We start from the raw sequence: 13,728 nt of genomic DNA, 5'->3' as shown, positions 1-13,728 counted from the left end.
ATTATACCATTACACTTCTCATTTCTGAAATGGTTGATGTACACTAGGATAAACAAGGGCAGGATCTGATCTGTTATAATTTACAAGTCTACACACAAATGCATTTTCTTATTAAAAATAACTAATTAAAGCTGGCAAGAACTTTACCAAGAATTAAACATGCAATGAGCTAATAATAATAAAAAGAGCACCTTGGCTGTTCTTTGTTCTAAAAATAGCTAACTACAATAAACCAAAGTCAATCAGGAACTCAAACAACACTTTTTTTTCCTAGCAAATATTACTGTTGTGGCTGGCATGACTCTTAGGTTCTCACACAGAGAAAATCAGGAACTTGTTTACACTGCTGACAGTGCTTCCTGAGAAAAACTCACAAGCAGCTCCCTTAGTTTTATATTTATATGTGAAGATGCATACATACAGTTAGTTATTTATTAGATATCCTTTGGCAAATAAGAAGAATTTGTCATCAGCACTTGAAAAATTTTTTTTAAAAGTGCAACTTATAGCATAAAAGCAGAATTATTTTCTCAACATTTAAAAAAAAGATAAAAGTCCGCTCCATTTGCCTCAGGGTGTATACAGATCTTTTCGTTTTTCATATTTTCCACCATGTCCCCAATCTTCTATTATGGTGATCATAAATTCCTATTATTTCAGCAGTGCTTGTAAGTCTCCTAAGTCATCAAATAGCTTTTGAGGATCTACTTGGAGACAAGAGTCTTGGTCACAGTAACCATCAGAGTTGCTAGCAGCCACACTGGTAAGTCCACGGTCCAACACCACCACTTCTAAAAGTGGACAGACCAGCATTTAAGCTTATAAAAGGCTGTGTTAGAAACCACATCACTTCTAATGCTGCTATTCTGTTTCTTGGGAAGTCTGAAGACTTCAGTGGCCAGAGATACCAATCATGAATTTTTGTTATTAAGCACCTTTGAAATACACAAATCTTTACCTGTATTCGGCTGTTTCCCCAATCTGCTACAATAATATTTCCATTAGAATCTACAGCTACTCCGGTTGGTGCATTAAATTGCCCGTTTCCTTCTCCATTTGATCCAAACTTCAGTATGAATTCTCCCTCTTGGTTAAACACCTGTACGGGTTGAAACAAAAATCTTATGTATGTAATCTTATTAAACATTAGTCATCTCCTACTACCTGTTCACCTGTTAATAAAACTGAGAACTGAAGAGTTCGCAGGAATGCACACCCCTTACATACATACTGAGCATGGGAGAAAAGGTGCCCATCTCTTCTTCCAGCTCCATTACACCATATTTCCCTTCACATTTATGATCAGATTCCGTTTGGACACAGAGGAGAAGGGCTCCAAGAACCCTTTCGCAGCTTATACATCTTGAATTAAGAAGAGCTGAGTGCAAATAAGGCACTGGAAATCAGTCCTACAGAAACACAACTAAGCAGATGCACTCTTCTCTGACTTTCATAATCTAACACATGTTGAGAATCATGGGTTGCTGCTCTCTGTATAGGCAGTTCAGCGACTGAATTCTCAGAGATGGCAAAAGATTTAGACAGAAGAAAGATGGAACCAATCAATGACTATATGTCATTTGCATAGTACCATAGCCATCTCTATTTATTTTGGTCCTTCTTGGACCCCAGCCCAGCTGTGCTCACAAAGTCCATCAGTGCTTTTAGAGACTGGCTGTGGCTTGCACAAGAAAATGCAGTGACTTGGCAAATGCCAGGTGCACAGTGAAGTGCTAATAAGGAGGGAGATGTGAGGAAATCATCCTATTCCTGAACACTCACTGTTAACAGAGAAAAAACATTTGGGGAAGGAAATGAAGTACCAGGTTTGTGCCCCAGAATACGAACAAAACTAGAAAATCATTAACTAATAAGAAGAAAACAGACAAAGATATATTGCTTTCTCCCTGGGTCAAGGTGGGGATAGTGAGTGACCAGATGAGAGATAAGTCTATATTGAGTAGGATTCTCCATAGCAGATGCCTGAAGTAAAGAACATGCTTGAAGGTTAAGGGGGGATAGAGGATAACGTTGCTGAGTGAGGATTACGATGTTTAATTCAAGACACCAGTGACAGGAAGAGCCTTTGGGATTCCCTAAGAGTGTAATTTATTTAAATGTATTTCTTATTTAAAACAAGAGATAACAGAGTCACTTGGATTATAACTTATTCTCCAAAGTGGCAACAATTATCTGTACCAGTTTACAGAATGCTACAAAAATAAGAATCTTTTCAGTTAGTATCAAATTGTAACAAATAATATTTTTATCCTCTTGAGTCACACCAGAGACAGCCAGGAACGTGCTGCTCTCATTAGGAATGCAATAATTATAAATTCACTCAGATGCCACACTTCTTACATCTTTTCTCTTGCTTTTTCTTGTTTTAGTTTGTCCTTGTTGTTAACTCTCTCCAGGCATTCTTTTTACCACATTAAGCCCTGCTGGTTGAGTGGTAAATTATGGAGTCATAGGCCTCCTGCTGCTCAACCACGTAAATGATCTTTAGCGTTTCTTTAGCGTTCCTGCAGCAGTCTTGGTTTCTTTGTTGTAATACAAGCCACATAAATTGCCACTGCCTCTCTAATTCCAAAATGATACAAGAGCGAGGTTGCTTTTCAAAAATTAGATGTTTCAGCACCACTCAGGACATGAGAGTGTCTATTATCAGACAGTGTTTTCCTATTTCAGGTGAATATATAGAATTTATTGTTTCAGTTATAAGCACTGAAGAGCTGGACTGAGGGTTCATCTTCCTGTTCACTCTGCAGTGAACTGGCAGCCGTTAGGTGAAATCCCAGGGATTTCACTGGTGCGTGGGACAGGCACACATAGTCTGAGAACTTGGGCAGTACAGCTGCCTGTGTCCTGCTGTGGCTGCTGCATGTTGAGGGTGGGAAAAAGAGCTCAGAAAGTGAACAAAAGGGAATATCATAGCCTGAAAACAAGCATGCATATGTGAGTAATTTCTGAAATGGCCTGTATCGCCTTCATATATATTTTCCAACACATGACATCTCAACATGTATCCATGTCTTATTGGGACAAACAATTATACCACTCTATACTACCATGACTGTTTAATAGGCCATGAGTCAGGACTCCTGGGGTGTAAGGACTTGTGGCCAGTTCTACCCCAGTGCAGGAGGTACTAGACAAAAACTGATGGGCTGTGTTATGCAGTTGTGAAAAGTATTGGGTCATAAATGGATCCAGTAATCTTAAAATTTATAGGCATGAAAATAAAGATTGTCAGGTATCTTTGCTTCCATATAATTTTATTCAACTAGAAATGTGGGAAGTTTATACTGGGAAATTCCAAAGCCATTACCAGACTTACTTAAAATAGGAAAGAACAAAGTAAATAACAGGTTTGGCAGAGAGCTAATAAAAATAACTAGGTTGATATTATTTATTTCAGGTACACTTTATGCTTTAGCAATTGAATTAGAGAACATTGTAGTGGCACCAAAGGCAACGGATACTATCTCCATTAGGCAATACACTGCATGCAAAGGTCTCTAAATGTACATTCTTTATATTAGACTTCATACATATAGAGTATGATCTCTTTGTTTTCAACAATACTTTAATTTCCCCAAGAAAGTACCACAATAAAATGAAGAGCCTTCCAAGCTGCCATTAATTGACAGTACCTTGACAGAATGGTTATGAAAATCTGTGATGATAATTTCATTGTTGCTGTTTACAGCTGCAAAATGAGGACCTGCAAAGCAGAGGAAGAAAAACAATATTACCAGTAAATCAATAAGTCTGCTTAAATAAAAAGTTCTTCAGCTTGCTAGAATAATATATTTGCCTCACAGCAACAGTAGTCAAATTGAGAATATAAATTTCAAATTAAAAATAATTTTATTTCATGTTTTAAAAAGCTCAGTATGCCTTTTTGTAAACAGAAATAATGTCTTTTTCAACCAATCGTCAGCTGGTGTTATCGATAAACATTGCTCATTCCTTCCTCTCTCATATACAGATGACTATGTAGATCACAGATACATTAGGTAGCTATTTATGTGCTTATTAAGAAAATAAAACATGTAGTGCTTAGGCATAAATTTATATTTGCACTGAAAATAGTTCCCCAAAATATTCATGGAAAGTCTTAATTGAAATTGTCTATGCTTTGTGTGCTCACTTCTTATAATCAGTTGAGCAAACAAGTTTTAGGATACATACAAAAGTTACTTAGAAGAACACTGTCAAGGAAACAAAAAGTGCATTTTTTGCTTTACTTTGTATATTGAACCATGTGTGCAAACTTTAATAAAAACCAAATGGCAGCCTGAAAACAGGCAAGTACTTGAATCAAAATACTTGGTGCTAGTTTGTGTTATTAAACAGATCAGAACTCAGTTCTGATCAGTTCTCACAGTACATCAATGTAAACTATAAAAAGGGTGAAAACTCCTAAAATGAAAACATTCAAGTACTGACAATTCGCCTGTTTTATGTAACCTACCTCCTAGAAGAGGCAATACATTTCACAAATGCACTTTTACAGAGCATTTGCACATTTAATTTCAGGAGGTATTCTTATAAATTGTAAAATGAAAGAAATTAGACTGACACAGAAAATGCTGGTGATACTTAGCTGTGTTGGAGCCAAAGCTCTCATAAATTATATATATGGTACTTGTGCCGTAAGACATTACAAGAGATCTCACGTAAGATCAAAGCAGTTATACTATTTCTAGTTATATATTCTAGTTATATATATATTTCTAGTTAACAGTTATGCTATTTCTCTCTTGTGCTGTGAACCAGTCAGAACATCAGACCAATCTATAACTACGTATTCAGATTGACCCAACACCTGCAAAATGACCTGCAAATGTAATTTGCCATCTTCATTTCAAGTTCTGAAAGAATAGCTATTCACTCAAAATATATGAGTTGTTGTTTTGTTTAAACTTAATTGCATGTTCTAATTGAAAGGCATTGTGTGCAAGCAGTCAGTCAAGTGGCAGTTTCCCCAAACTGGCATTTCTGTTTGTGTAACTGTGCCCTCCTGATTTCATTCTTAAGACTATCCCATTCCCGCCATTTGTGGATGAGGAGATACCACTTAGGACACTGGTTAATGTGTACCTGATCATTTGAAACACAAAGCGTGGTGTTGGAGTTGATTATTGTGAACAGCTAAGTGTGGGCATTACAGAGCATTTATAGAATGCTAGTTAAGATCAAGTCCTTCTTCGGTCACTGATCTGAAATGCTTCCAGGCACAGAGAGGTAGATAAAACAATCTAGTTACAGCTACGTTTGCTGAACAGATGTTGCAGTCCTCCTGACCTGTTAAACAAATGGTAAAGTGAATAGGAACTGTATGTTTGGTAGAACCTTTCCACCCTAGGAAAAAAAGAGTAGAACACATGCTCAAACATCATGCAAATGTGAGCAGAAGAGCCAAGAAAAGGGGATTTACATATTACCATCAAGTGTACCTGCAAACTGCTTGTCACCATTTCCCCGACTACCAAATCTAGTGACTATTTTCCCATTTGGCTGGAAGATGAAAACACAGCATGCTTTGTTGTCCACTACAATGATGTGTCCATTACGATCCACAGAAACACCTTTAGGGCCCATGAGCTTTCCAGACCCAATTTTGGCCTAAAAGGGAAAACACAAAATGGGAAAATATGTTGGCATGATAGAAATAAGATAGTACAGTTCAAAGATTGTATTACAGGCACACAGCAGGATGGAGAGATATTTTTGTCACTGAATGCTTTCCAGAGGGAAGTGATTGCTTTTATCAGCTCTTATTGTGTACTTCATTTTTCTTCAGCTGAAAATAAAGACTGCTTTCTGTATGTCCTTTCTTTCTAGAGTGTAAAAGCTGCCAACTCAGCAATTGAGTCCAAATATCCAACTCAAGAAAAATACGATAATCAGATTTGTGTGTCTTGATAAACTACAGCATCTGTCAGAAACTATTACAAATGGCTGTACAGCCAACACTAGTGTACCAGTAGTATAGGCAGACAGGCATAAAGGATTTCTGCCTGCTGTTGCATACTATTCCTGAGATGAATGACTGCCTGTTTATGGATGGGAAAACATGCTTTTACCATTGCCTGCTACATCAAAGCAGCCAGAGCTCACTCTTGGAGCATAACAGCTGGGTGGGAAAAACTATTAAAAATTACTTTGTGTTCACCAGGGGAAATATATGAGCAGACCTACAAAATGTATTCAGGTTTGCATAACAACAAAGCAGCAAAAACATAAAGCAAATGCAAATCAGTAGATCTACTTCCTTTTGGGTGATTGAATCATATTGCCTTCTTTCTCCTAGGACGCTTGTATGTTTGTCTGCTCATGCATTGCACCACCTCCTTACCATCTTTCCAGGACTCCTATGGAAAAATGACTCAGACTCATGAGTACAGTGTCTTCCTGCCCATATAAATACATATGAAAAAACATCATTAATAAGTCATGTACCATGGGCACTCAGTGCTGAGGAGAGTAATAAAAATTACCGTTCTTGGGCCAGGATTTAAAACATAATTTGCAGGCAGCAATAAATTATGCCCAGCTAGAGTTCTGTTTCCAGTTGAGATCAAAATATGCTGATGAAACATTACTGGATATGGCTGAACATATGCTTTGTATATTTTTATTTCAGAAGGTTTCTTAGAATTATAGGTTTGATTATTTAGAACAGAACATTATGAAACCCAGTCACTCCTGTTAAGTGTATGAACGGAAGTATTTTCGGACTTTTCTGCCATTAGAAATGAATAAAGTATAATGAATCATCTGAACCCTTTATACAAATACTGTGTTTAATTGAATTCAGTCAAGGACACTTTGTCCCTTATTTTATAGGCTCTTATGAATTTAAAATGGTTTTCAAATATGTGTTTATGAATCATCCTACCCGCATATATATTAGCATATATAAAAGTTTATAAAGGCTCTTGCACTGTACAAGGTGGTGTGTTAGGGCTTTAACTCCACCAATCTTGCTGCTGTCTGAAAGGTTCACGACTGTCTGGAATGAATTTACAGAGTTTCAGCATACTTTCTTTTCCTGTTGGAGAACTTTCCTAATACGGAGATAGAACTTTGTCACACATTTCAATGTCACACAATAAATGGATTTATCCTTTGTGCGACTATCTTAATTCACCAGTGACCACTTAACCACACTCCACAGAACTATTCCAACCTAAGCATGCAGCCAGCTTCAAGCATCTCCCTTCTTAATTCTTCTAATGTGACAAGAAAAAATGTGTCTGACATAAAATGTTTCCTTTCATCTTTTCCCACTCCTCTTAACTTGACCTTAAGTTGACTTGCAGCCCTGTTTGGCTGATAATAAGCTATCTTAAATACAACCCTTCAAGACTAGAAAGAAAGTAATTCTCTCCTCAGAGGACTGAGAATCATTCTCTTGGGCCTGTGTTCCAGTTCCTTCACTAGGTTTGAACACCACCACTGGCACAGAAGCTGATACTGCTGTTTCAGCATGCGTTCTCTCCTTAGCCTAGCAATTTGTCTTCTCTAACAGTTTTCTCAAGCAGTTTCAGAGTAATTCACTGAGGAGTGAGCACTGTTATCTGCCTTCTACAGATGAGAAAAACAAAGAACTGGGAAGTGAAACGGGAGATTGTTTGTCACCTGTGAGACCGTGGCATAACCAGAAACAGAAGTCCTGATTCCTAAGACCCTATATGAGGCTTTATCATTCACAGGATAATGCAGCCTTTCATTTTAAAAGGCTCATGTTTTGATGTAACCTTAGATTAGGGTTTATTCACCTCTGTGCTATGCAAGTTTTACAGCCTTGAGAAGATGGATTTCTGTCTCTTTTGCTAACAGCAACTGAGGAAGGTAGCGCTTTTCTGCCTGGCCGTGGAGTTTGTTGGGGTGAGTGAGCCCTGTGCTGTAATCAGGGAAATGCCTGGGTCTGGCTCCAGGGGAAATTTGCCTTCTGGCTCACATGACTATTAAAACACTGCTAAGCGAGAGTAAGTATAAGTAAATACAGAAAAAAAAGGGAACAACAACAAAAATAGTTAGATTTAGTTCAAAACAGTCCCCTGATAATGCTGAGTTAACAGCTAGCAGACCACCTGCATCAGAGATCACATACAATGACTCGCAGGCACCATCCTTTGAAGGGAAACACCATTTTCCTTTTATCCAGCTCTCTGTGGAACTTAGCAAGTGTTGCCCAGTTGAATCTGACAAAGCCCCTGTAAGAGTTGCCATTGCCAACATACAACGAATAACAAGGCTTTGCCCAGAATCCCACAGGCTAGAGCTGTTCTATCCACATCCTGTGCTTCAACTATATGATTATGTCTGCCCTCCATATATAAAATGCTTCTACAAACATTTGTGTATTTTTCTCTCATAAATATAGCCTGTTGCATTCAATCTAAAGATAATATTTTAAATCATTGATGTTTCATCTCTCATTTAATCAGTCTGCTCCCAAGAACTATAAAGCCTGATGCATTAGTTTGTATTAGCCACACAAACATTTCCAACTTTAAATAGCTCTTGCAATCCAAGCAGAACATTGACTAAAATCAAAGCTAGGCTCCACACCAGAGGAACTACCTTAACCATGTTTTTCAATACCTGTCTCCTTGCTAGTGGAGTATAGCACACAGGGTCCTGGCTTCCTAGAGCCGTGGCTTTTTCCTTCAGATCTGGCAGCATCCAAAATGCTGGATTTACATGATGTCTTCAGAAGGAAGGAAAATATACTGTCCCTGATCTGTGTTTGGATCAAGCCAGTTCACATTAAAGATGCTAATAATTATTTAAAACATATTTGGGTCACTCAGAGTATTTGGAGTTTTCATTAAGTTATATCTTTGTTTGGTTTTGTTTTGATGCCTTCAAGTCATTCAAGGACTTAAGTCAGAATAAAGTTTTCCTGTGTAGCTGTACAGTTTTAAAAGTACTTGACAAGGAAAAATCAAATACTCTGCAATGTAAGTAATTAACATTTTTTTAACACTTATATTGCATATTTTAGCTTCAAGTCTACACAAGATCTGGATACTCTTAAAAGCACACACATGACTCTTTCCCAGATGGAGGCTACTGAAAACTACATAAGCACAATTATTTATTTGTTATAGCATTTGTCACTTTGCAAAGACTACTCAAAAGGAAGCCATTTCTAGGTATATACATTAGCAGCTCAGCTTTTTGGTCATTAGGCTGCCAGGTAATTTCTCTCCAACATAGGACTCTAGAACTGCGGCAGAAATTTCCCTGCAGGTCCTTTATCTCACTGAACAGTGTGTACTGCTGGTCTCTGCTATAGGTGGCTATTTCCAGCATGCGTCACCAGAGTCTGTAACACGCATTCAGAGAACAGCACCAAATGGAGGCAACCTTTAGTTCTCTCTAGAATTGCACGTAAACTCAAGCAAAATAAATATTACAGGCTGGTAAGCATGATTTCAGTGTAGTTGCTGCCTTCTTATTTTACTTCTATTACAGGGATCAGAGCTGCTATGACAATAAGGTGCACTTTTCATAGAACTTCTTATTTCTGAAACCTAAGACATTGTTTCTGCCGTTTAGTTTTTCCATTGCACATCAGCCCACCTAGAACACTTCTATCTATGCTGCAGCATAGATAGAACATCATCCTAGGTTTCCCTTCCTTGCATTTATTACCAACAAGATCATAGCTGATTTACACATTTGATTTAATGAAATGTATAGAGTAAATAGAAGCCGTCATCAGTCTACTACCTTATTTTTCCCCCTCCATATATCACTGAAGAGCCTCATGTCCTCCTAAGTTTTTACTTCTGTCTATGTGTATACATATATGCACACACCTTTCTGTATAATCAGAACACTAATGATATGAAGTTTGTTGAGCTAGTCTAGCTAGACTTGATTACATCAGCTATCCTTGACTCTAAGTTATGGGAAGGCATCCAAGCACCCAGTATGCAGCACTGTAAAACAGAGCATATAATCTCTATTTAGTATAACATTAGCATCATAGCTGTGACCTCTTCCTATTAATTCTGCAACATGGCTGTGTCATGGACTTCCACATCACAACAATGGAATCTGGACTAAGTTACAACCAAACTATGTAGTTTCTTGACAAAACCACCGCTACTTTGCGTTCTTTTCTAAGACAGAGAAAGCTCAGGAGAGTTCATGTGGAAACTTGTACCTTAAATTTTCCATCTGATGAGAATATGCTAACCCATTTGTTATCATAATCTGCGATAATGATGTCACCACTGGGATGCACAGCCACTCCTGTTGGCCGCTGCAGCTGGCCAGGAGACCTCCCTCGTATGCCAAAACGGCTTTTGAATTGACCATCATTGGAAAATATCTGCAACAGAAAACATACATTTTAAAATTAAGTCTGCATAACAACAACATCTATTTCTTGGAGCTCACTTTTTAACAAGACAATAATGAGCACTACAGTTAAAAAGTTAGAAACATGAAGCACTTTGACACAGTCCATACGTGAAAGTAATATGTCTAATTTAAGAAGCGCCTTCCACCTGGACCCTAATTTCAAAATAAAGAAGTTCTCTGCACTTACATTGCACTATTTCTTCAGCAATCTCAAAGCAATTTACAAATATAAGTGAATTAAGCTCCACAATGTCCCTCTCAGCTGGAAGGAAGAGCTATTATTCCCATACTAGAAATAAGGACACTGAGGCACTGAGTGACTCAGCCACAGTCAAATGCTACATCTGTAGGAAGGGTAGGAATAGAAGCTAAAAGAGAAATTCATTGTTTAATTATTTGACTTAGGGATAACTACCAGACCATTTCCTAGGAGAGGCTTAAGCCACACAAAATTCAGTCAGCTGGTTGTGTCCCCAAGCCAGGTAATTAGACACTGAAGTTCCTCTGAAGTGGCTGTAAATTACAAAGTGTGAGTGTGCTGGTGAATATTTAACTCTGCCTCTTCAAAGAGGCCTGGAAACGAGTTCTTTCTGCATGTGGCTTGCTGGTTCTCACATTCTTAAGAACAAGCCACACGCTACCGCCTTGTTCATTGCAACCACATGGGCAGCCTGAAGAGCGATGACAAATTGCTAATGGTAGGAAAGACACAGGGCACGGCTTGATTTTCACACAGGTTACAGAAGGCAAGAAATCAAGGGTGTCAGGGATGCTACCACAGAAAACATTTAATCATGATATCAGATAGAAAAGTCAAGCAGACTAGAAGTAATTTGAAAATTACACCTACGTGTTTATTTTCATATTTGCATTTGCTTAACAAATTATATTTGTGGCACTTTGGCCTAGATTTATATTTGGAAACACAATGTGATAAGTTTATAATTTAAAATGATGTCTACAAAAAAGGCATTTTTCCAGATTATTGCACCGTTTATTTTCTTCATTCATCACCAAGCATCTTAAGGAAGGTAAATAAACTCTGATACACATACTAGATATAGTGTAGATCTGGAAAAGATAGCTGCAGGTCAAGAAGCTGGAATGATAATGGATGATAAATGAGTTGAGCTTCCTCTGTATTTTCTATATCTGCTTTCATTGTATAAAACGTCTTTTCTGGAGTAAAAAGAAAGCAAAGGTGTGTGGGTGGGAAGAAATAGAAAAATACTGGAAGCAGCATATTTTCATACCTGCACACACTGGTTGTTACTGTCTGCTATTAATATTTTTCCATTTGTAGATGCAGCTACACCTTGAAGATTTGTAAATTCCCCCTTGTTTCTTCCTTTGGTGCCTAGAATTGAACACAAAGCACATAAGAAACCAGGTTTCCCATTTTTAGACAGAACTCATTAGTTAGGACCTGAATGCCAACACATGCATCCTTGATCTATAGATTTCTACTTTGAAGAGTTCTCATTGCTACTGTAGTTTCAAAGGACCATCTCAGTAACAGATCCCCAATTCTAAGTACAAGAGGGAATTGTTCTTATTCTTTGGCAAGTATGCCATCTAAGCCCCCATCAAGGTATTTACCTCTTTGGCCTGCACAAATGAAAGTGTTCACAACTAGCCTCTTGCATGAAGTAACAGTAAAATGTTTTGGGGGGTTTTATAAGTGATGGACTGTTTTTAAATTGTGGATTTTTATTCCACTGCAAAGACAATGAAGGGGGAAGTACTGTGGCAACACACAGACAGAGGCTAAGAACCTGGACAGATGACAAGGTTTTAGAGTAATTAGCTAAATCTCCTAAGCGAAGTCACCAAATTGAGATAAAACGCATCAGTGATCGCTCTGGATGGGGCCATTGCAAGACAGGGAAATTTCCTATTCACCTGTACAGTTTCCAGCCATAGGTTTAAAAATTCCCATAGAAGGGAAACCCAGATGAAGAACTGGTTTTGAATGACTGGGACACGTTGGCCTATGAAGAGCAGCACCCAGTGGCTGAACGCTTCTGTAAAGAGTTTAGATTGTCCTAATAAAGCCGTATGCACACAGTGAGGTCCCATTTTTACTCAGGACAAATACAATAGTGATTTACACAGAATTGTGATTCTTTTCCCCAGTGGCGTAAGGGGATAAGGAGCTGTCAGATGTCAAATTCTCACAAAAGTTCATTAGGTGTAGGTGCCTCATTACTTATATGTTTGTTCTGAAATGTTCCAAAGAGAGTCACACTTAAACTGATGTCTTTAAAAGGTCAGCCCTAAAGTGGCTCCACACTGCACCTGGAGCACAGGAACAGCATCCAAATTCCTACTTTGTTTGTATAGGAGGCTCAGGGGTCTTTAGACAACACTGCAATTATGATCTTGGACCCTGAGGTTATTCAGAATGAATTTGGAAACAAAAAGACTCTATAAGCTGTTCTTTCCAGGACTTGGATGCAGCACTATTTTTCCTGGTCAAGTATTTTACAAGCATTCACTGGCTGCGTATCAGGAATTAACTGGTTTCAAAACATAGTTTTAACTGAAAAACTTCTGTTTTATTTTAGTCAGTCCAAAATATCCTGAAGCTTTGTGATTAAAACTGTTCTGACTGTGGTGACCAATATACATATTGGCTCTAATTTGTAAGTAGCTTTTGTTAGGCATGTGTATGTTCTTAATAACCCTTCTTTCTGCTGTAGTGATGGCTGTGGGATGCATACTTCCTGTCACCAGCTAACAGGTAACATTAAAATCTACTGCACTTGGTCTTGCGAGCATGTCCCTTTATTTTAAGGCTTGTTTTCTTGAACTCCATATGCTTAGATGCTCTAAGCAAGGCAAATACTTCTCAACTTTTGTACTGCAAGGGGAAAATACATATTCAGGGAACAGCAAATTACGTACTGATTACATTACACACATTTGAGCCCTTTCAGTGCATTCTTTTAATAAGCAGTGCCTGAGGGATGCACGCAGCAATTTTTTTCCACCACATACAAATGATAAGTTTCCTTTTTGCCTTTTAGCCAAAGACAATGGATGAAAACGGAGAAACATTCCTTTCACTACTGAGAGTAAAGGGGAAACATTTGTTAGAAAAGAGGAGGCGTAAGCTAGAGCATCTGGAACCAACTAGCACAACCATTATGGAATGTATGCTCTTTACCCTGAGAAAAATGTTCTTGATTGTCAAGGAATTTAGTTTTTAAAGATAAGACAGACCTATATAAAGAGTTAGTCAGAGTGTTGTTCAGTGGGTCCTTGTAAACACATATCAAAGGAAAAATGGAAGAAATTACCCAGGAATGCCATAGTAACACATTTCACAGT

At 38.0% G+C, this 13,728-nt stretch overlaps 1 protein-coding gene across 9 annotated transcripts in view; it reads right to left on the bottom strand.

Moving 5' to 3' along the window:
• TRIM2 (tripartite motif containing 2) overlaps nucleotides 1-13,728 on the bottom strand; it is a 109,645-nt gene that overhangs the window by 4,501 nt on the left and 91,416 nt on the right. For 8 of the 9 annotated variants that reach the window (XM_069855726.1, XM_069855725.1, XM_069855721.1 and 5 more), the window contains 5 exons: nucleotides 11,649-11,752; nucleotides 10,196-10,363; nucleotides 5,454-5,634; nucleotides 3,657-3,727; nucleotides 959-1,099 (listed from right to left, as the gene is read on the bottom strand). In XM_069855726.1, the coding sequence (XP_069711827.1) occupies nucleotides 959-1,099; nucleotides 3,657-3,727; nucleotides 5,454-5,634; nucleotides 10,196-10,363; nucleotides 11,649-11,752 (665 nt within the window). The remainder of the gene's footprint in view (nucleotides 1-958; nucleotides 1,100-3,656; nucleotides 3,728-5,453; nucleotides 5,635-10,195; nucleotides 10,364-11,648; nucleotides 11,753-13,728) is intronic. The other variant, XM_069855728.1, reaches the window with a different exon arrangement.

This window comes from Phaenicophaeus curvirostris, chromosome 4, assembly GCF_032191515.1.
Source record: "Phaenicophaeus curvirostris isolate KB17595 chromosome 4, BPBGC_Pcur_1.0, whole genome shotgun sequence".
In the NCBI taxonomy this organism is placed as follows: domain Eukaryota; kingdom Metazoa; phylum Chordata; class Aves; order Cuculiformes; family Cuculidae; genus Phaenicophaeus; species Phaenicophaeus curvirostris.
This window is presented reverse-complemented; position numbering and strand designations above follow the sequence as displayed.